The sequence below is a fragment of the Sminthopsis crassicaudata genome, chromosome 1, assembly GCF_048593235.1.
Source record: "Sminthopsis crassicaudata isolate SCR6 chromosome 1, ASM4859323v1, whole genome shotgun sequence".
Lineage (NCBI taxonomy): Eukaryota > Metazoa > Chordata > Mammalia > Dasyuromorphia > Dasyuridae > Sminthopsis > Sminthopsis crassicaudata.
The window spans coordinates 394935488-394958374 of NC_133617.1; the positions used below are offsets into that span (position 1 = coordinate 394935488).

General features: G+C 34.6%; 1 protein-coding gene across 3 annotated transcripts in view; it reads right to left on the reverse strand.

The window, feature by feature from the left end:
- The window catches only part of RAB11FIP3 (RAB11 family interacting protein 3), a 147117-nt gene extending 124765 nt beyond the window's left edge, over positions 1-22352 (reverse strand). For 2 of the 3 annotated variants that reach the window (XM_074279807.1, XM_074279806.1), the window contains exon 1: positions 20680-22314. In XM_074279807.1, coding sequence (XP_074135908.1) covers positions 20680-21774 — 1095 coding nt within the window. In that variant the 5' untranslated portion in view covers positions 21775-22314. Of the gene's footprint in view, positions 1-20679 lie in introns of all 3 variants that reach the window. The other variant, XM_074279805.1, reaches the window with a different exon arrangement.
- Between the last annotated feature and the right edge of the window lie 535 nt (positions 22353-22887).

Here is a 22887-nt window from a genome sequence, read left to right on the forward strand (position 1 = left end):
AAGCCAGACTCTGATATATTCACAAACTCCTTTGAAAAAACTTCCAAAAGTAAGCAATTATTTCCATATGATATAAAGAACAATCTATTTCTAGCTTCCAATATAAAAAGGAACCTAATATAGATGCTTCAAAATGTTAAAGTATTCTAAGTACCTTAAACTGGTTAATTTTTTAAACAAGGGGGGTGGAGGGGAGTGGTGTCACTTTTAGAAAATGCAACAAAATAAAGGTATTGTGATTTTAGGATTATTTATACCAAAGTAAGGGCATCACTACAATTATAACAATGCAAATAATTGTTAATAATAATTAATAGTGAGCATTTACATAGGACTTTATATATTACTGTGTTTGAACCTCACAACAACCCAGTGAGATAAGTGCTATCACTTCTTTACAAAAAAAGAAAACTGAGGCTAATAGAAGTTAAGCAATATGGACAGGGTTGCACAACTAGGAAGAGTCTGAGGCAGGATTTGAATTAGTGGCTTCCTGATGACTCCATTGTCAGCACTGTCCACTGGACTACCTTGCTGCCATAAATATGAAGCAAAATCTTCTATTTCTTAGATTGTAGAAATAACTTGTTTATTTAGTTTTCTCTAAAAAATGCAATTACATACCCATTATTTTTTTCTTCTTTTAGCTGTTGAAAGGCACGTCTTTAAAAAAAGAAGGTAGTGTAGATGAATTTGCCAGAATGTTTCAGGAAGGGTTTTTTAACATCTATCAATGTTTAATAATTAATATTACAATTCAAAGGGCAGCTAGGTGGCGCAGTGGATAGAGCACCATCCTTGAATTCAGGAGGACCGGAGTTCAAATGTGGTCTCAGACACTTAACACTTCCTAACTGTGTGACCCTGGGCAAGTCACTTAACCCCAGCCTCAGAAAAAAAAAAAAAAAAAAAAAAACTTTTAATAGTCACCATAGACAGTCACTGAAACTTGCTGAGCTTCACTGTCCTAATAATACTTACACTACTTACAGGCTCTTTGTGAGAAAAAATATGCTTAGTAAACTATAAGTCACCATTTAAGTTAAACTATTATCACTATGTACTTACAAGACTATTAGTGTCTAAAATCAGAATATAGCTTTGTCTGTCTATATTACATATTACAACTATATTACAACAATTTACTCTCCTAGAAAGAACCAGACAATCTTTAGATAATATTAACTTCAAATGGAGTTAATGCAAAGCTCAGTCTAACTTGTTAAATACTGGTTTAAAGTGAAAAATAAATTTTGTGGTTTAGCATGGTAATTTATGTATGATAAATTATGTAAATTATGAATATCCTTTAAGATATTATTAAATTAACTACCTGAAACTACTATTGTAAAAGAAATATTTTAATGCAAAAAAAGTAAAAAATGACAAATATCTCAAAGTACTAGAAAAGTACTATGTGTACCCTTCTAAAATTTAAAAAGAAAATTCTTTTTTTTCCCTCCCCCTATTTCACAAAAATTTTCAAATCATAAAGTTTTTAAGGTTAAGAGCTAGTTTAAATTTCTTTTGCAATCCCCGGGCACAACTGATATCCTCAACACACACTAAAACTGCTCAATAAACTCTGATGATTAATATTAATTAATTCATTTCTTCTAATCTCCAAATACTTTCTCTAATGTTTTATGAAACATAATCTTAATCTAGATAGTAGAGTTTCTCTGCAAAGAAACAATTGTGTTTAAGGCACTACTGCAAGAGTGTTCTATGGAAAATTTCTATTTGAAATAATTATGCTCTGAATTTGCAATGTCATTCTTCCAAAGATCTCCAGGCATTTTCACTAATTTATCCTCAAAGTATCTTAGTAAATATAAAACAAATAGGAGTTAGCTACATCTTACACACGCCCTAAAAAATATTTTCAAAAAAAATATCACTCATGATATACTCCTTTGGAGAAATTAAAACAATGTCATCAACTGTAGTTTGTTTTCTCTTAACATGTTCTTCTAAATATATACTAGAATAAGCTGAGTCTCACATAATTTTTCCAACACTATATAACGGCTACATGATGGAATTATCCTTCACCCTGCCAAATAGGAAGCCAAAGAAAACTGGGAAGGTAAAATAAAGGAAGCAGTTCGGGATTAGAGATTTAAGTATTGTATTTTGGAACAAGTTAATGAAGAGCTTTTCCTGAAGCAGATGATGTATTTCCAAAAAGTATTTCCAAGCACTTTCTGTCTCTTCCCTTCACTGCCTATTTTGGATAACATAGAAAAGATCTGAACTATAAGGAAGCCTGACTAAACTATCTCCAGATAAATACAATCCCAAACCTTAAAACAATAAATTCAATCCTCCTAAAATTTAAAATTATTACTTGCTAAAATGAAGGCACCAAAAACCCAATGGGAACAAAAATTCAATTGAATCAATGTCTACTAGTTGTCTACTGTAATAAGTACTATAAGTAAGTGATGTAGATGCTTGATGTCATGGCTCCTACTCTAAAAGAGCTTGTAGGAAGATTTGTACAAATAACTACAATCCAAATGATAATGTAGTAAAGTAGAAAGTACAAAAGAGAATTATAAAAATGCTACATAAACATCAATAGGGTGGGGAGAGAGGAGGGAAAAGGAGGAAAGAGGTGAACTTCACTGATTCTAGAAGGTTAGATAAGATTTAATGGGAAGAAATAGGGCATGTAGGAAGGAAGAAGGAATTAAAGGCACAGGGGATAGAGCAAGAAAAGACAGACAGGAAAGGCCGGGTCAGTTCAGGGAACAGCAAGCAGTCAAATCTGGCTAAGAAACAAAGTACAAAGTTGGCTCAGAAAGTCAGATCAGAGTTTAGACAGTAAAAGGTCCTGAATGCCAAGCAAAGGAATTCTGTGCTTTCCTGTTGGTAATGGGAAGTTATTGAAGGTTTCTAAACAGGGGAAGCACGTGACCAAAGCTAAGCATTAAGCACTCTGGCAGTGATACAGAGAATGGACTGGAGAAATGAGAAACTTAAGTTACCTCAAATTTAAAGGTAATGAGAGCCTGAACTAGGGTTGTTACAGCAATGTCAGGGAATAAGTATTTATATGATGCCTACTTATGTGGCAGATTCTTTGCTAAATATTTCTTTTTATCTTCAGGACAAACTTGAAGGGTAGATGTTGTTATCTTCATTTTATACTTAAGCTAAGGCAAACATAAGGGATTTACCCAGGGTCACAGTATCACAAGGTCTACTTGAATTTGTCTTACTGATTCCAGGCCAGTACTCTATCTGTGCCATCTAGCTTCCTGGAAAGGAGGAAATTTTTTAGAGACAAAAACAAGACTAAGTAATAAAATGGATATCAGGACAACAAAGGAGAAGGTCAGAAATCACAGGGTCACAAACTTAAAGATGGCAAAGTCACCTAATTCACCTCCCACTTTTAATAGATGAAAAAAAAAAAATGAGGCACAGAAAAGTTAAGAGATTTGCCCAGTCACAGCTGCTAAGTGAAAAAAAACTAGGAGTCAAATCCAACTATTTTTTTCATTTCTGTACTGAAGAGGTTTTTGAGCCCAAGTTACTGATGTCAATTAATAGAAACAGCAAAATTAATGGGAAAACTTTTAAAGTGGAAAGGTTTTCAAGGAAGAAATATGAATTCTATTTTGGACATGTTAAATTTGGGGTCCAAGATGGAAAACAAAATGTACAATCAAGGTTAATTAGTAATCATGTATTAAGCATTTGCCATGTGCCAGTACTGTGCTAGATAACTAGGGATACAAAGACAAAAATAAGGCTCTTCTCTCAAGGGTCCTAATTCTATAAGGTGAGGAAGCAAATTGAAACATGAGTCTGGTGCAAGGGAGGGTAATGCTCAAAAGTTTTAATGGGCCTTCCAGAATGCCTAATTTTCTAGTTAGCTGTTCCTTAAAAGGAATTATACCTAGACTTTTCAGATGTTTACTAATTATTTCAACAACAATTATAATTATCATCAATCTCTATTCAAGATGTGTAACCAAATATCCAAAAATATAATTATAAGCTGCTTATTAGAAGATAAGATTATTATTTTCATGGAGTTTTCCTGGATCTGTGATTTCATTACTTCAGGAACTCCCAGGTGAAAAAACTTCCTCAGCATTGGTTGGCACCTTCTCTGCAAACGTCAGTTTTTAAGATTATAACTTAAGGTTAGCAATGAAAGATTAATCAAACTGCCCAGGATCTGCCAATGGGGTATCTGAATCCATGTCTTCTTGGTTTAGAGGCTGGCTTTCTACCCATTTCAACTTGCTGCTTCTCAACCTAATCTATTTATATTTATTTGTAAATTATATACTTGTGCATGAGTCTAAGTTGATTTTATTTTGATAATTTCATGTTTGTCATTCATGAAAAAGTATTCTACAAAGCTAGGTAGCTCTAAATTAAAGAAATCTAGCTTCTTTCATTTAAAGAGTGGCTGTGTTTACTAAATAATGACACCCACTAATCATGAAAAAGTTTGTGTTGAAATTCAGCTCATAAATTTCTGCCTTGCCAGATGTCAGTTATTCTTTAAAGGTACTGTATTTTTATATTTTGATAAATAAGCACAAAATCCATTGAAACTCTATATTTACAAGATTTTTAAATAAGTTAGGAAAATCTATTTCCACATGTTTTAATTATACAGATATGAGAATACACATAGGTGCCACACATTTTTAGTAACAAAATCACACAACCATAGAAGTATTTACAAACATTCATTTTCAAAATTTCCATGGCACAAATTTCTTCTAAAAATAGTTACTTTCTCACTCAGTATTACAATATCACTTTTATCTGATATCAAGATACATAGGGAAATGACATAAATATATAACAACAAAAGCATTCCCCTAATGAATAAAGAATCAAAGAATATGAGCAAATTATTCAAAAGAAGAGTTGCAAATTATTAATGAAAGATTGCTCCAAATTACTAATAATAAATTATAAGGTTTCAACTCATATCCGGGTGTTGATGTTAAAAAAGGGAAATGTGATGATAAAAGAGAGAAGGGTTGTATAGGAGCAGGCATAGTAAAAGAACAGTGCATTTATCCAACTATTTTGAAAAGCAATTTCAAATTATAGTGACAATTAACTAAAATGTCACAGCTTTTAACCCAAAGATCCTAGTCATAGAAATATACCTCCAAGGAAGTCAAGGATACAAAGAAATATTCAATATAGACCAAAATAGTCATAGCAGTATTTTTGTAGCAAGAAAAATTAGAAATAAAGTAGATGCCCATCAACTGGAGAATGGCCAAACAAGTTGTGGTACATATACCCAACATAATGTTATTGTGCCATTTGAGACAAATATGAAAAATATAAAGAGATAGGTAAAGATTTTTATGAACTGATATAAAGTGAAATAAGCATGATTAAGAAAACAGTATATACATGGCTCAAAAAATGGACATGGAAAGAAGAAAATTGAAAGAATGTTGTATAATTATAAGGACGAAGTTTAACTTCAGAAAACAGATATGAGAATCATGTCCCTATCTTCTGGGCAAAGATGGATGACTGACTATGTATAAGGAATTCATAGAACTCTATTGACATAGATAGTCTTGCTAGTCATAGATAGTCATAGTCTTCCTAAACTTTTTTTCCCTTTCTTTTCATTCTTTGCTATGATGACTCTATGGATTGAAGAAAAGAGAAGGATATATTAGGAAAGGGGTAATATAAAAAATAAAAGACAGCCAAAAAAAAAAATTTTGCTTTACTTTGAAAGGCAAGTTACTGAGTTTATTTGAAAATATCTTCTCAATAATATACTATTTATAGACACTGGTCATCACACTTGGTGCATTTATGTTTTTATAAAAGAAAGTTAGCATCTTTAAATTTGATAATTTCTTTAAATACTTTGCCAGGACATAACTAGAGAAATTCTGCATACAGAAAACACTAGCATATATAATCTTTGTGGTATAAGGGTTTATAGGTTTTTTGTCTGTTACTGAAGCTCAATGGGTCATCCCATGACTTCTTAAAAGTACACACCAAAACCTCTAATTTGGAGTCTAGTGACTAAGAAAATCACTTATAGGAAGGGGAAAAAAAGGAAGGTATATATGGGAGAAGGATAACATTTGTCAAATGAAGATTTCATGATGAAATATTTGCATTTTTCCAATACTTGACTCTAGAATTCTGCAATTGTTATCATAGTATATTGCACAACTCTTCATACCTTTTTCTAAATACTTATTTTATTTTTCCTGTGGCTTATTTCATGAATTTGAAGATTCAGACAAATCTGTAGATGCTGTAATTATACTAGCCAATTTCTCAAGTACTCAGATGTATTTGTGATCTCATCAATTCTGAGGTTTCTTCCAACACTCAATCAATAAGCACTGATTGAGTACTTATCACCTGTCAAGCACTGCACTAGGTGCTAGCAATTCCTGCTCTCAGAGAACATAGATTTTGTTACAGGAAACAATGTTTACATAAATATATGATAGAATATACACACACACACATACACAAAGAAAAAAAGAATCTGAGCTGAGTATTAAAAGAAACAAAGGATTTTTAAAAAGAGGCAGAGATAAAGAGGGAGTATGTTAAAGGCATGGGGCAACTGGTGCAAAGGTATGTAGATGGCAAATGTATGTGAAATAGCTAGAAGACTAGTCTATTTAAACCATAGAATGAATAAAGGAAAATAATCTATGTAATGTTAGAAAGATAATTATAAAGATAATCATAATTATAAAGAGCTTTAAATGCCAAACAGAAGAGTTTATATTTGATTTTACAGTCAATTAGTAGTTATTGGAGTTAATTGTGAAGGGAAGTGGGATCAAACCTGGCTTTAGGAAAAGCACTTTGACAGCTGTGCTAAGAATAAATTCAAGAAGGTAGAAAGAGACTATTCTAACAAGCTAGTTGAAAGATGATGAGGGCCTGAAATATGGTAATGACTATGACATCAGTAAAGAAAAAGAGACAGGCATCAGTAAAAAGCAGAAATAAGCAAGATTTAGCTATTAACTTGTTATATGGACTTAAGTAACCTTGAGGAAGTGAGGTGGCAAAACTCATTGACTGGATAAATGGTAGTGTCCTTTATAGAAATATGGATGTTTAACAGAGGTTTGACTTTTGGAGAAAACAGCACTGTAAATAACAATCCATTTATGCCTACTTATCATATGTGTCTCACTCTGTCCCATCAAAAATAAAAAAGGGAGGAATGGGTTTTTGCTCACTAGCCACTATCCTAGAGTTGGTCAAAGAGTACCTTTTGCATCTACTTAGTGATCTGGAGCAGAATTTCCCCAACAGTATCTGTACATCTGTTGCAGGTACCTGTGTCATTTTTAGCTGTGGATTTAGATTTGGGTGATCTGTAATTTTAGTAACATGAGAATTCCTTTTACTGTTAAAAATTACAACATATTTATCACTTAGTATATAAGTTTCAAGTTCAATCTCTGAGTTGGAAGGGATTTTCCACTGCAATGATCATTTCCAATGATCCAACTTAAAGAATTTCCTCTTCAACATCAAATTATGAAGTCTCTTTTTGAAGACGTCCGGTTGAGCAGCAGAAGCTTTGAGACCACATGTAAATTTCAGTGAATATTAAAAGGAGAAAATCCCAACACTGGAGAGAGAGAAAAAATGAGGAAGAAGGAGGTAGATCATTTAACAAAATAGTATTTCAACAAGATCTTTTATCCTTTTCCTTTCCAAAATAAAAAGACTAGAAATAATGTTATCTGGGTTTTAAGACATTGAATGCTGTGAATAGAAAGTCTAAATTAACACATTGTGGCAATAATGAGTCTATAATGAATAATCCATCACTTTTATCTTTTATTATTTAAAAATTCTCCAAGTTATCACACCTTTAAAACTTAAAATCATCTAATAGAAAACTAATACAGGAAATGTTGGAGGGGATGTGGGATGAGATATTGATACATTGTTGGTAGAACTGTGAATGGATCCAATCATTCTGGAGAGCAATTTGAAACTTTGCTCAAAAAGTTATCAAACTGTGCATACCCTTTGATCCAGGAGTGTTTCTACTGGGATTATATTCCAAAGAGATCTTAAAGGAGGGAAAGGGACCCACATGTGCAAAAATGTTTGTGTCAGCCCTTTTTGTAGTGGCAAGAAACTGGAAACTGAGTGTATGCCCATCAATTGGAGAATGGCTGAATAAATTGTGGACCACACACACATCCACCACCAGGATGATTTCAGAAAGGCCTGGAGAGACTTACATGAACTGATGCTGAGTGAAATGAGCAGAACCAGGATCATTATACAAGAAGACTATACAACGATCAATTGTGATGGACATGGCTCTCTTCAATAATGAGATAATTCAAACCAGAGCCACTTGTTCAGTGATGAAGAGAGCCATCTACACCCAGAAAGAGGACCATAGGAACTGAGTGTAGACCACAACATAGCATTCTCACTCTCTCTGTTGTTGCTTGCTTGCAATTTGTTTTCTTTCTTCCTTCTTGATCCGATTTTTCTTGTGCATTAAGATAACTGTATAAATATGTATACATATATTAAATTTAACATACATTTTAACACATTGGACTACCTGCCAGCTAGGGGAGGGAGTGGGGTGAAAGAGGGGAAAAATTGGAACAAAAAGTTTTGCAAGGATCAATGTTGAAAAATTACCCATGCGCATGTTTTGTAAATAAAAAGCTTTAATTAAAAAAAAGAAAAAAAATTAAAATCATCAATATTACAAAATCTTACAACAGAAGATCTTAAAGCTGTTAAATGTCCCAGTACTATACAACATGCCCTACCCAATCGATGGACTTTTTTCAGCAATTTTCAGTACAAAACAGCAGCTGGAATACATGTCCCAGTAGCCCAAGCACTAAACCAAGATAGCACAGCTGGACTCAATTTTTGTTTTGATTTTAAAAATTATGAAAAACAGAAGCACCCCACCAAAAATGTGACCAAAGCCATGCCAACTCAAGAAAGAAACAATACTTCCTTTTGAGCTGTTACAAATTCATCAGAAATACTATGTAAAACTTAACACCAAGCATTTTGACTCAAACTAATGAACAGATATTCAAATAATTTCTTTCTACTAAAAAACAATCTTTAGAGTTTACTGAAGTCTTCTCTACTTTTTCCTTCATAAGTTCTTGCATCCAGTAAAATAAAGGTCTTGAAATATTTAATTTTTCTCTCTCTTATTTATAAAGTTAAAAGTTAAGAAATAGGCTAGGAAAGGAGCAAACAACTGAAAAAGAAACTGACCACAGAAAGTTACTATGGTGACAGGAAAGGTCAAAACACAATTTTAGAAGAAGACAACAGATACCCTTTGACCCAGCAGTGCTACTATTGGGCTTATATCCCAAGGAAATACTAAAGAAGGGAAAGGGACCTGTCTGTGCCAAAATGTGGCAGCCCTTTTTGTAGTGGCTAGAAACTGGAAAATGAACGGATGCCCATCAATTGGAGAATGGTTGGGTAAATTATGGTATATGAATGCTATGGAATATTATTGTTCTGTAAGAAATGACCAGCAGGATGAATACAGAGAAACTTGGAGAGACTTACATGAACTGATGGTGAGTGAAACAGCAGAACCAGGAGATCATTATACACTTCAACAACAATACTGTATGAGGATGTATTGTGATGGAAATGGATATCTTCAACAAAGAGAATATCTAATCCAATTCCAATTGATGGACAGACTCAGCTACATCCAGAGAAGGAACAATGGGAAATGAGTGTAAACTGTTTGCACTTTCATTTTTCTTCCCAGGTTATTTTTACCTTCTGAATGCAATTCTCCCTGTGCAACAAAAAATTTGGTTCTACACATATATATTGTATCTAGGATATACTATAACACATTTAACATGTATGAGACAGCCTGCCATCTAGAGGAGAGGGTGGAGGGAAGGAGGGAAAATTCGGAATAGATGTGAGTGCAAGGGATAATGTTGTAAAAAATTAAATATGCATATGTACTGTCAAAAAAAAGTTATAATTATAAAATTAATTTTTTTAAAAAAAGAAGACAGCAGAGTCAAATCAGCTACAAGTAAAACCTCAAAGAAAAATATGAACTGGTTTCAGTCCCTAAAGAATTCCTGAAAGAACTCAAAAAGGATTTTAAAGACCAAATAAAAGAAGCAGAAAAAAAAAAAATTGAGAAAATAAATAAGAATGATGCAAAAAAAAAAAAATTAAAAAAAAAAAAAAGGCAAGGCTTGGTAAAGGAGGCGAGCACACACACACACACACACACACAAACACTGAAGAAAATAACACCTAATAAACAGAATAGGAAAAATTATAAAAGAGGCACAAAAATCCACTAAAGAGAACGCTTTAAAAAGCAGTTGGTCAAGTTGAAAAGTTGTACAAAAATTCAATGAAAAGAACTCTATAAAAAGTTGAATTTGTCAAATGGGAAACGAAGCACAAAAGTTCACTGAAGAAAATAATTCCTTAAAAATTAAAATTGGGTCAATGAAAACGATGACTCCATGAGACATCAAGAAATAATATAACAAAATTAAAAGAATAAAAAATGTGAAATATTTCACTGGAAAAAAAAAAACAACCAACCTGGAAAATAGATTCAGGAGAGATAATTTAAGAATTATTAGACAATCTAAAAGTCATAATTTTTTTAAAAAGAGCCTAGACATATTTCAAGAAATTATCAAGAAAAACTGCCCTGCAGCCCTCTTTGTAGTAGCCAGAAACTGGAAACTGAATGGACGCCCATCAATTGGAGAATGGCTGAATAAATTGTGGTATATGAATGTTATGGGATATTATTGTTCTATAAGAAATGACCAACAGGATGATTTCGGAAAGGCCTGGAGAGACTTACATGAACTGATGCTGAGTGAAATGAGCAGAACCAAGAGATCACTATATATATGTGTGTGTGTATATATATACTTCAGCAACAATATTATATGATGATCAATTCTGATGGACAAGGCCCTCTTCAACAATGAGATGAACCAAATCAGTTCCTATAGAGCAGTAACGAATTGAACCAGTTACACTCAGCAAAAAAACTCTGGGAAATGAGTGTGAACCACTACATAGAATTCCCAATCCCTCTATTTTTGTCCACCTGCATTTTTGAGTTCCTTCACAGTTTAATTGTACATTATTTCAAAGTCCTATTCTTCTTGTGTAGCAAAATAACTGTATGGTCATGTATACATATATTGCATTTAACATATACTTTTTAACATATTTAACATGTATTCATCTACCTGCCATCTGGGGGAGGGAGTGGGGAGAAGGAGGGGAAAAACTGGAACAAAAGGTTTTGCAATTGTCAATGCTGAAAAATTACCCATGCATATATCTTGTAAATAAAAAAGCTATAATAAAAAAAAAAAGAAAAACTGCCCTGATATTCTAGAACTAGAGAGTAAGATAGAAATTGAAAAAATCTACCATTCACCTACTTACTGAAAGAGATCCCAAAATGAAAATTCTAAGAAATTTTATAGCCAAATTCCAGAGCTCCCATGTCAAGGAAAAAATATCATAAGCAGCTAAAAAGAAACAATTCAAATATCATGGAGCCACAATCAGGATAACAAAGGATTTAACAATTTTTGCATAAAAGGATTGGAGGACCAGGAATATATATTCTGGAGAGCAAGGAGTTTGGATTACAACCAAGAATCACGTATCTAATAAAAATGAGAGTATAATCTTTCAGGGGGAAATGAAATGTATTTAATGACATAAAGGACTTTCAAGCATTTTTGTTTTTTTTCTTTTTTCCTGAGGCTGGGGTTAAGTGACTTGCCCAAGGTCACCCAGCTAGGAAGTGTTAAGTATCTGAGACCAGATTTGAACTCTGGTCTTCCTGAATTCAGGGCTGGTGCTCTGTCCACTGCCCCACCTAGCTGCCCCTTCTTTCAAGCATTCTTGATGAAAAGAACAGAACTGAATAAAAAATTGACTTTTTAATTATCAGACTCAAGAGAAGAATAAAAGGATTAATAGGAAAGAAGGATTCAATAAGGTTAAATTGCTTACATTCCTACAAGAGAAGATGATATTTAGAAGTCCTAAGAACATCATTATTAAGGTATTTAGAAAGAATATATACATAGAGGGTAGGTATGTAAATTGATTGTGATGGTAAACCTAAATTTAAGGTTTAAAATTTTTTTTAAAAAATTAAATTAAGGTTCAGGAAAGAGGGATACACTGGGAGAAGGGGTAAAGGAGAAAAAGAATGGGGTAAATTATGGAGAAAAATATTAAGGGGAAATTGTGGACAACACTTCAGACTCCCTTTCATTGCAATTGTCTCAAAGAGGAAATAATATAGAATAGGATATAGAAATTTATCTTATCCTCTAAGGAATTAGAACAGGAAGGGGTAAAAAAAAGGGTTGGGGGAGGGTGTTTAAAAAGGATGTGGGAAAACTGGGATACCAAAACATAGTTGGTGGATTTATGATAGATCCAATCACTTAGAGAACACTCAAAAAGCTATAAAATCATCCATATCCTTTGACCCATGATATTACTACTGAATGAAACAAGAATTTTTTTTAAAGGAAAAGAATCTATATGTACAAAAATATTTATAGCAGCTCATTTTATGCTAGCAAAGAATTGGAAAATGAAATGATGTTCATCAATTGGGATATGGTTGAATAAGTTGTGGTTTATGATTGTGATGGAATACTATTGTGCTATAAGAAATGATGAGCAGCAGAAAAACCTGGAAAGACAATATGAACTGATGTAAAGTGAAATTAATAGAACCAGAAGAACACTGTATACAGTAACAGCAATGTTGTTCAAAGATCAACTGTGAATGACTTGGCTATTCTTAGCAATACAGGGATCCCAGACAATGCTGAAGGACTTATAATGAAAAATGCTATCCATCTCCAGAGAAAGAATTAATAAAACCTAAATGTAGATTGATGAATACTGTTTCTTTACTTTTTTAAATTTTTCTTAGGTTTTTTTTTAATCTGTGCTTTTTTTCACAATGTAACATGGAAATATGTTTCATATAACTGCACATTTATAATCAAATTTCTTTCCTTCTCAATGAGGAGGTGAGAAGAGAGGGAGAGAATTTGGAATGCAAAAAAAAAATTAAATGAATGTTTAAAAATGCATGTAAAATAGAATAAGAAAAAAGAAAAGAAATTACAAGCAAAATAGTTTCAGAAAAATCTAGAAAGATCTAGATGAATTGATATAAAGCCTAGTGAGCAGAACAGTATAGAAAGTGATGTGAACATTGTATGATAATCAACTTGAATGACTTAGCTATTCTCAACCATAAATGATTCAAAGCAATTCCAAAGGACTTACAATGAAAAATGCTATCTACCTCCAGAGAAAGAACTGATAGGAGTCTGAATACAGATGAAAATACACTTTTTCTGATTTTATTTTTCTTGTTTATTTTTTTTGGGGGGGGGGAGTAAGGCGGTGTTTTGTTTTTTTTTCCCAACATGACTAATGGAAATGTTTTGTATAACTGCACATGTATCACCTATATGAAATTATCTGCCTTCTCAATGGGAGATAGGAAAGGAAGGGAAAGAAAGAATTTGGAACTCAAATTTTTTTTTAAATGAACATAAAATTTGCTTTTAAGTGTATTTGGAAAAAATATAAAAAAAAAAGAATCATGAAAGCAGGAAGGCTTAGAATATTGGTAGCAAAGAAACTCTAGCAGGGTAGGAAAGGAAAATGAGTTACTTTACTCCCAGACATGGTGTTGCTGAGGTGATCATAAACAGAGTTCTTCCTAATAATTGCTCCATTCCCAAAATTATTAAAAAGGACAATGACTAATATTTTTCAAACGAAATCATTGGAAAGCACAAAATACTTCTCATATATGACCTTCCGTTGTTGAATGTTGATTGTCAGGTTACATGTATTTTTAATTAAGTCAAATTTAAATTCAATCTCTGTTTTTTTCCTAAGAAGTTGTGATTGATTGTATTCCAATGGTCAAAAGTGAACTTTTAAAAAAATTTATTTTAATAATATATTACTTTTCCAATTACATGAAAAGATGATTTTCAACATTCATTTTTGTAAGATTGAGTTTTAATTGTTTCCTTCCCTTTCTCCTATATATTCCCTTTCCCCATGCTAGCAAGTAATCATATAAATTATATATGTACATTATTTTTAACATATTTCCATATGAGTTATGATCATAGCTGATCATCATACAACCTTGCTATTGCTGTGTACAATGTTCCCCTAGTTCTGCTCACTTCACTCAGCATCAATTCACATAAGTCTTTCCGGGCTTTTCTGAAATCTATTGTTCATTTTTTTTTCTTACAGAACAATAATATTCCATTAAATTCATATATCATAACTCATTCAGCCATTCTCCAATTGATGAGCATCCCTTCATTTTCCAATTCTTTGCCATCACAAAAAGAGATGCTACAAATATTTTTGTAAATGTAGGTCCTTTTCCCTCTTTTATTATCTCTTTGGGATACAGACTCAGTAGTAGTAATGCTACATCAAAGAGTATTCACAGTTATTGAAATATGTTTAAAAGGATTGAATATATTTAATTTAAATCAGATAGCTTGCTGTTTTGGGAAAGGAGGAGGTAAGGAAAGAAGGGAGAAAATTTTGGAACACAAAATCTAACAAACATTAATGCTGAAAACAATCTTTGTGTGTGTTTGGAAAAATAAAATACTATTGAGTAAAATGTCAAAAAAAAAAAGGGGGGGGGCGGGGGGAGCAATCACAATTTTATAGTCCTTTGGACATAGTTCTAAATTGCTCTCCAGAAATGACTGGATCAGAAAAGTGAACCTTACATACTTTCACAATTTACAGTAAACAAGTACAATTCATATTCTGAAAAAATCATACCATCTATTTTTTAAAAGGTTCACTTATAGTCCTCTTTTCATATGACTTCAACTGTTAATTTATTTTGAAACTCTGTTACATTATACCACACCAGATCTGTTACAAATGATATAATGAAATTCAAATGCAGCATAAAATTGTCAAGAAAACAGTAAAAGATATTAATTTTATAAATATATATATATATATATCTCTGCTCAGTAAGTTGCTTATATCAGATAATAAATATGATGTCTACAAATTCAGATTACTTACAAGCTAATTCAATTCAAAGTTTATTTTATTTGTGCCTACCAGGTACAAGGCTCTTCAGTGATAGAGGTGAATAAAGTTATTATCTTCTCCAACAATGAATAAATGTAACATTTGGTATAATTGATATATACTATCAGATGCTATGTGAATTGTTCTCACTTAAAAGTTTGTATTTGTTACAAGAAAGGGTTCAGTAAGTGAGAGATGGGAAGGATAAGCAAAAATGACAGGCAAAATAAAATAGTAAGAAAAAACTTTAAAAAAAGATACTTGCTAGAATTTATATATTAAAATACTTATCAAGTTAACTATTAATTAACCCAGTAATTTGAGCTACAGTCAATAAGCCTATTCTTTCATTTGACCAGACTTTGTTTATGAAATCCCACTAGAAAGACTTGGTTTTTAAAAAGCAACACTTTAAATATTTGTTTTTCCTTTAACTTACTTACATGGATTAAGTAAGCTCTAAAGTTCCTTCATTATTCTGTCTATTGACCAGTTTATAGAACAGTGTAGGTTAAAATATCTGTCAAGTAAAGAGTCGATCCAAGATTAAAAGCCCAAAATGATTTTTGTAAAGGGGAACATGCTACAGTGAAAATGACAATGACCTAGGAATCAAAAGCTCTTTACTAGCCATATGACCATGGCCAAGTCACTTTACTCTTACTGTTTCTAATCTATCAAATGAGTATACTAATCCATGTATTATTAACTACCTTACCAAGTCTTAAGGACTGACCTTTTTAAAACACTGCTATGTAAATAGCTATTTTTTGCTTTCTCTGTGATTATAAGACAAGATAACAGCTACTTCATCCATTCAACTCAAAGACCACTCTTCCTTTCCTTTTAGCTTTTTTGAATTCTTAGTAAATGAATGGATTATAGGAAGCGAAGGGCAAAGACAAGTATAAAAGCTGGTAGAATTTTGCTTATGCCTCCATATTAGCTCCCTTCCCCCTAAGAAGTCAACCTTAGTGAGCCAAACTTGTAAATAAATTTCTAAAACTGCAACCTGACCAGAATATATATATATATATATATATATATATATATATATATATATATATATATATATATATATATATATATATATATATATATATATATATATATATATATATATATATATATATATATATATATATATATATCAACCAAAATCAAAGTCTGCTTATAAGTTTCCTAAAGAGTTTCATGATGTCCCACAGAAATACCTTTAACTTCTGACATTTGATGAAATCTGAATTAATGCAAAAGTAGCCACTAACAGAATCTCCCAACAGTCAGTCAAGAAGAGCCTTCAAATTTTACTACAAGGCAAACGATGTGAAGCGCTTGTGTCAAAAGGAATAAACTGAAAAAGTATTGGTGGTATTTTCATATTTTCCCTATATTTCAGATTTCTCCCTTTTCAAAAGTCTTATAGCACTATAAACAATTTCTTTTCCCTTCTTTTTATAACTGGTATAATAATTATCTGTATACATATCTGATCTCTTTTATTAGCATTAAACTTCTTGAGAGAAGGAACTGTATTTTTCTTTTATCTTTATATTATATCTTTATATTATCAGGTTTTTATCTTTATATTATCAGGTTTTAGCCTGGCAAATACTTCAGTATTTCATTACTGTAATTTAATCACATTATACTCACCAACAGAGATTACAACTGACCTCTTAAGATATGATTTTTGAGCAGTGCAATGACTGAAAAATTCTTCATCATATGGTTCTCCTAGTGATGAACCTAATTCTGAACTTAACTTGGCTGGTCTTTGGACTACAAATATACACTATCAAAGAAGATTGTCTATAATTGAAGTCTTCCAACTTAGTATAATTTGCCTTACAGGCACATCTTTTAAGAACCCAGAGTCACCTTTATGCCATGAAGAAAGTAATAATTCAGGCTTGCACAAATTAGGTTATAAGATATTTATTGAATTGATTCATTGTTTTAACCAACCAAATAGCAATTCAAACTTTTCTTATCAATAAGGAAGACAAACAATCCTTCAAATGGATAATTTTAAGTATCTAGAAGTCAATAAGATGAAACTTTGCTCTAAGTATTTTCTGGCTACTAAATGAGTACATATGATCTCTAGAAATCAAATAAGATAAATAAGAAAGTTCTAAAGTCAGAAAAAGATATAAGAAAATTTTATCAAAGTATTTGATAATAAAAATAGCTGGAAAATAGCTATATTTTGTTCTGAAGCTTACAAAGTAAGTTATACACATTAACTCATCTGAGCCTTACAACAACTCTATAAGATAATATTACAAATATTGTTATCCTCATTTTACAAATGACTTGCTTTTGGTCACACAGCTAGTGTTAGAGGCAGAATCTGAACTCAGAATGTCCTGACTCCAAGTCAGCATTCTATGTTAAGAATTTTTCCATACACCAAGATTCCCCACAATGCTGCAACTTAATGATCTGTATAAGATCATAAATACAAACTGAAACCTGTCTATATTCTTAAATTATATGGCATAATGGTTAAAGTAAAACATCACACAATTATATAGAAACCAAAGACATTGTCAAATCCACATGGCAAAGAGAAAAGCTTCAAAACAGAAACACCACCACTATTAATAGAGACAACCAATTTGGTAAATGTAGAATTGGCAGATGTGTTGCTTCTCAGTTATACTCTTATTCTAGATAGAAATACTACACAAGGATGACCTTCAAAAGCAAATATATGTCATTTAATAACAGTGAAATTAATAGATACTTTCAGAATGTAAAAAGGTACCAGAAGACAAAAATGGTAAATATTAGGGGCTTTGGGATGATAGGCACATCAATGCCCTATTGTTAGAATTAAGAATTTATCTGATCATTCTGAACACAATCTATAACTATTCTAGAAAAGGCACTAAACTTTATGTACTATCAGACCCAAGTTTGGGCATCTAACACAAGGAATTCAAGTCAGAAAGATTTTATGTGCACAAAAACAGATCTTCTATGGCAACAAGGAAAAAACTTGAAAGAAAGTAGATACCCATCAATTAAATAGTGGATGAATGAATTTGTGGTATGTAAATGCAACATTATTTGCCCAACAAGAAATGACCGCTATGAAGACTACAGAGGAACAAAAAGAGTTGTATAAACTGAGGTAGAGCAAAATAAGCAGAAAAGTGAGAACAATCTCTGGGCAATTATCACACACAAAAAACAAAACAAAACAAAACAGACAAAAAAAAACAACCTGATATACATAGAAATATCTAATTAATGGCAACTCTTAGGTTATATAGTTAAGAGATAGAAAGAGCCACTAAAGCTATGTATTCCATTTTACAGACTAGGAAAATGAGGTGCTAGGAGATTGTGACTTACCTAAGATCACTTAAAGTAATACACATAGGAGATATCCATCATACCAGGTATGAGATGAGGTTTATGGCCAAGGCATTAGTTTTTGTCTAAATATACTTTTTTGTCACATAAAGAGTTTTGTGTTACGAGTGGGAACTGAAAGAGGGGAGTCTGCTGTCATTTAGAGTAACATCATAAAGATTTTCCTACTCAAGGAAGCATGATATAGTTATATTGCCCTGTATGTACAATATGCTCTAGACAACAGATATCATAAATATTGTATTGTTATAGGTAGGGCTGATTTACAAAGATCATTACAGTAAGTAAACAGCATCCTGAGTAGTTGATATTATATTTTTATATTCAAAAGGATTTCTGCTTAAATTGTTAATGACCAACTTAATGCTGACATACAAACAAGGAGTCAGCAAAACATAAAATTCTATCAGAACCATCTATCAATGTAGTTTAGCCAAAAAAAAAAAGTGGGTAGACAATCAACACCTCTGCTATTAGCAAGGTCACATAAGAACTGACATGTACTTTATATACAAATGCAAATATGTATCTGGAAATGATGAGCCTTAAGTTGTGAAAAGGTTGGTAACTTAAGGAAACAATGTTTAAAAATTTCAACAGATGTAACCAACAGCCAATGTTTAATGAGAAATTTCTGGAAAAATTAGTGGAACTCTTAAGGTAAACTAAAAACTGAATTGTGTCTATTGCTAATAGAATCTTGCAATAAAACTTACAAGAAAATTCCTATTTGTAGTTAGAAGCATGTATAAAAGGTATGCATATGAAGCACTGGAGATTGTTGTAACAGATTACTTGATTTGAATCATTCAAATCCCACATATGATCCTTCCTAAGTTATGTGATCATGGTCAGATCACTTCACTGCTCAGGGCCTCAGTTTCCTCATCTATATTGAAGGTGATATATTTATATAACCTACTTCACTGATCTGTTGTGAGCTAAGGGCCTATGTAAATATTATGATTAGTGATCAGTTTAGTCATGGAGAAAAATAACTATTTGACTTCATTTTCCTTAGATGTAAAATAAGAGGGAGTTAGACTAGATGAGATTGGGCAAGTAATTTAAATTCTCTGGGCTACAGTGTCCACATCTATAAAATGAGGGAGTCACCCTAGATGGTCTCTGAGGTTCCTTCCACCTTTGGATCTACAATATGCCATGATTATCTCTTGTTGGAGAAAAGCCTTGTGAGGAGCCCTAAGCTGAAGAGAAGAAGGAAGAACTGACAGGCAGGAGGAGGAATCCCCCCCAAGCAGCAGCATCACTGCAGGCTGTAGCTGCCAAGCCAAAAGGCTGCTTGCTGACTATACAGAGCCCTTGAGCTTCCTGCCTGGTAGCTCAGGCAGAGGGAGTTTGCCTGAGGTTCCAGAGGTAGCTGGTTCAAACTCAACCTTCCCTTACAACACTAATCATCTGTTAATTTGTGCATTTAGTAATTAAATAATTCAAAGGCCCATAAACAGAAAATAAATTAGAGTTAGGAAAAATTTCTCTATTTTTTCTTGGCTCAAAATAAAATTTTAAAACCCATCATTTGAAAAAATTCTTAGCTATACATTTTAAATAACTATTCAAAACTTGAAGCTACAATAGGTCCTTAACTGCTCCAACAGAATTGGATTTTTTTAGGTCTTAGATTTTAATGCATTAATTCACACCCCCCCCAAAAAAAGCCAGCAATTTAACTTCAGGTTTTTTGGTTCAGGTTGGCTCTTTAAACTTTATATCCAAGACCCCTGTGTTCTGAAATTGATAAAATTATCCTCATTAGCTCTACAAGATACTTACTGTATTTGTGGAAGAATAATACAAAACCAAAATTTTAAGATGAGGGAGGGGAAAAGATGAAAAGGATTCAATGAAGCATGATCAGAGATAAAGGATACTCCAGTTTGAAGGGAGAAAAAAAAAACTCCCTAAAACTATTATCTTTGTTACATATATTTCAAGATTGCCCTATATTTAATGTAAATAGATATCCTAGTGACATTATTTGCTCATGATGGAAGAAGCTCTTCTAGGGATAAATTTTCAGATGAAATAAAAACAAAAAGAAGACACATATTCAAGGACATACAAAGAGTTACCCAAATCAGAGAAATTTTAGATTACCTGTTCTGCACCATAAACTGTGGCAAATTGAACAAACTCTTCTATCCGGACAAAACCATCCCCATCTCTGTCTAGGGCATCAAATACAGCTCTGAGTCGAGGGCCATCTTCTTGACACCCTGAAGGCTCATTTGGAATAGGTTCAGTCTGGTTGAAATCAGAGGATTGGCCTATGTTATTCTGAACTATATCTAACTTCAGATCACACAAAGTGGAAGTAGTGAAAGAGGGAAAGAAGTTTATTTCATTATTAATTTGGTAACTATGATTTAAATCCTCTGCACTTAATGAAACACTTTTCTGGCACCTTCCGGGCACATAATCCTCTGGCTCTTTAGTCCAGGAAAAAACTGGATCAAGTCCTGAAAGCTGGGTTTTGGGTTCCAGGCAAGCAGCCTGATCCATGCCTAAGTAAAAATCTCTTTGATCCTGAAGAATGTCATCACTTTCTTGAAGGCAATTTTCTGTACATGATTCCTGCTCCCTAAAGTCAATGCTCAATTGCAAATCATGTGGAGGTGACTGAGGTGGGCCCAAATCAAGAGCATAAAGGTCCTCCTGCTCTTGCTCTTCTGGACTTGTTAACCTGTCGGAGACTACCGGATCCTGCACCAAGGTAAGAGTAGTATTAAAATCCTCTTCAGAAGAGTCATTATTAACCACACCTAGCAAAGACCTCTGCTTGTCACTAACAGGTACATCCTGATCCATGTCAGGGACAGAAGTGTTATTGGTCTCTTGGTCCAAAAGACAGAGTCCTTGATTTTCTAATCGATACAAATATTTGATGGGTCCTTCAGGAAATAAGTCTTGGTGGAGCTTCACCTCCCCCAAAACTTGCTGGAAAGCCACGGACCCCGTTTCCTGCAAAACAGGCCCTAGAAGCACCGAGGGCTGTGGGGGGGTCTCCGGAGGGAGCAGCACCAGATCGGGACCAGGCACCTGCCTCGCGGATTCCTCGGACACTTTCTCCAGGTCCATGAGGAAGTATTTCCCCTTCTGCTCCGGGAACAGGTCCCCAAACGTCAGCAAGGAGTCCGACGTGGTCCCAGCTGATGCAGAGAGAGTCACAAATAAATCCGGCTCCATTTTCATGGGAAGGAAACCGGCCAGGGCGGCCAACGAAGGAGAAGCAGCCCCCACCCCGCCCCCACCCCCTCACAACCGAGGCGAGGCTGCGGCCCGCGACGGCGGCTCAGCGCGGTGGGTGATTCCCTGCGGCTCGGGACGCAGACAAAAGACCTCCTCAGACACAGCAGGAGAAGGAGGAGGAGGAAGAGAAGGAGGACGGGCGGCGGCAGCTGCCGAGAGCATCACAGCATCCTCGCGGGCGCCCCTGTCCTGCGGGGACTACCGGAGCCCCCAGCACCGGGAGCAGGCGATGCCGCTGTTGGGGCCGTCGGGCCCCCGCATCCATCTTGACCACCGACGCCCCTCATCTCTCCACACCCGCCGGGAGCGGCAGGGGGGGGGCCATGGCGGCCCACGACCAGGGAGGAAGGGCAAGGGCTGGGATGAGAGCGGGTTGGAGAGCGGCAGCGGGCCCACAAGCCCAAGGAGAGGACCACCGACCTGGTCGCTGTATTCTCGGGTTCGATCCCCGAAGCTGAGGGGGCGGAGGGTAGCCTGAGAGTCTGGAGGCAGCGGAGCTCGAGTCTTAGCCCCGCCCCTTTCCCCGGCCGCGTGGCGTCAACACGTTCATGGGCGTCGGGATTGCCCCCGCCCCCTTAGAGGATGACTATAAAAGAGCGGCGCGACAACTCGAATTAGGCCCTGCTGCGGCGGGCTCCGGCAGGGTACTGTGGTACGGGAAACGTGAGAGTTTGAAAGAGCTCCTTCCTCACGCACCAGGGCTCTTGTTTCCACCCCCCAGAAAAAGAAGGTTGGAGTATGGAAATGGAGTTGCTCCGGGTGTTGAACCCTGGGAACCTACCGGTCGGCCCTGTGGCTCTCCCTCTGGGAAAGGAGGAAAGTGGAGTGGGAACTGCGGGCCGCCGCCGCCTGGGCGATGACGTCACCTTACTGCCTGGTGCTGGGTGCGCGGAGGTGGTGCTGAAGAACTGGAGATCTGGGACCGTGCCGGTTCCCAGCTCCTCCCCCACACCTCACTAGAGATGGGTACTGTCCTCGTCCTCAAGGAGAGCAGCCTTCCCTGTATAGCGACTTGGCACCGCGTGGCCTCAGTGCCCAGGAACGCCCCGACGGAGC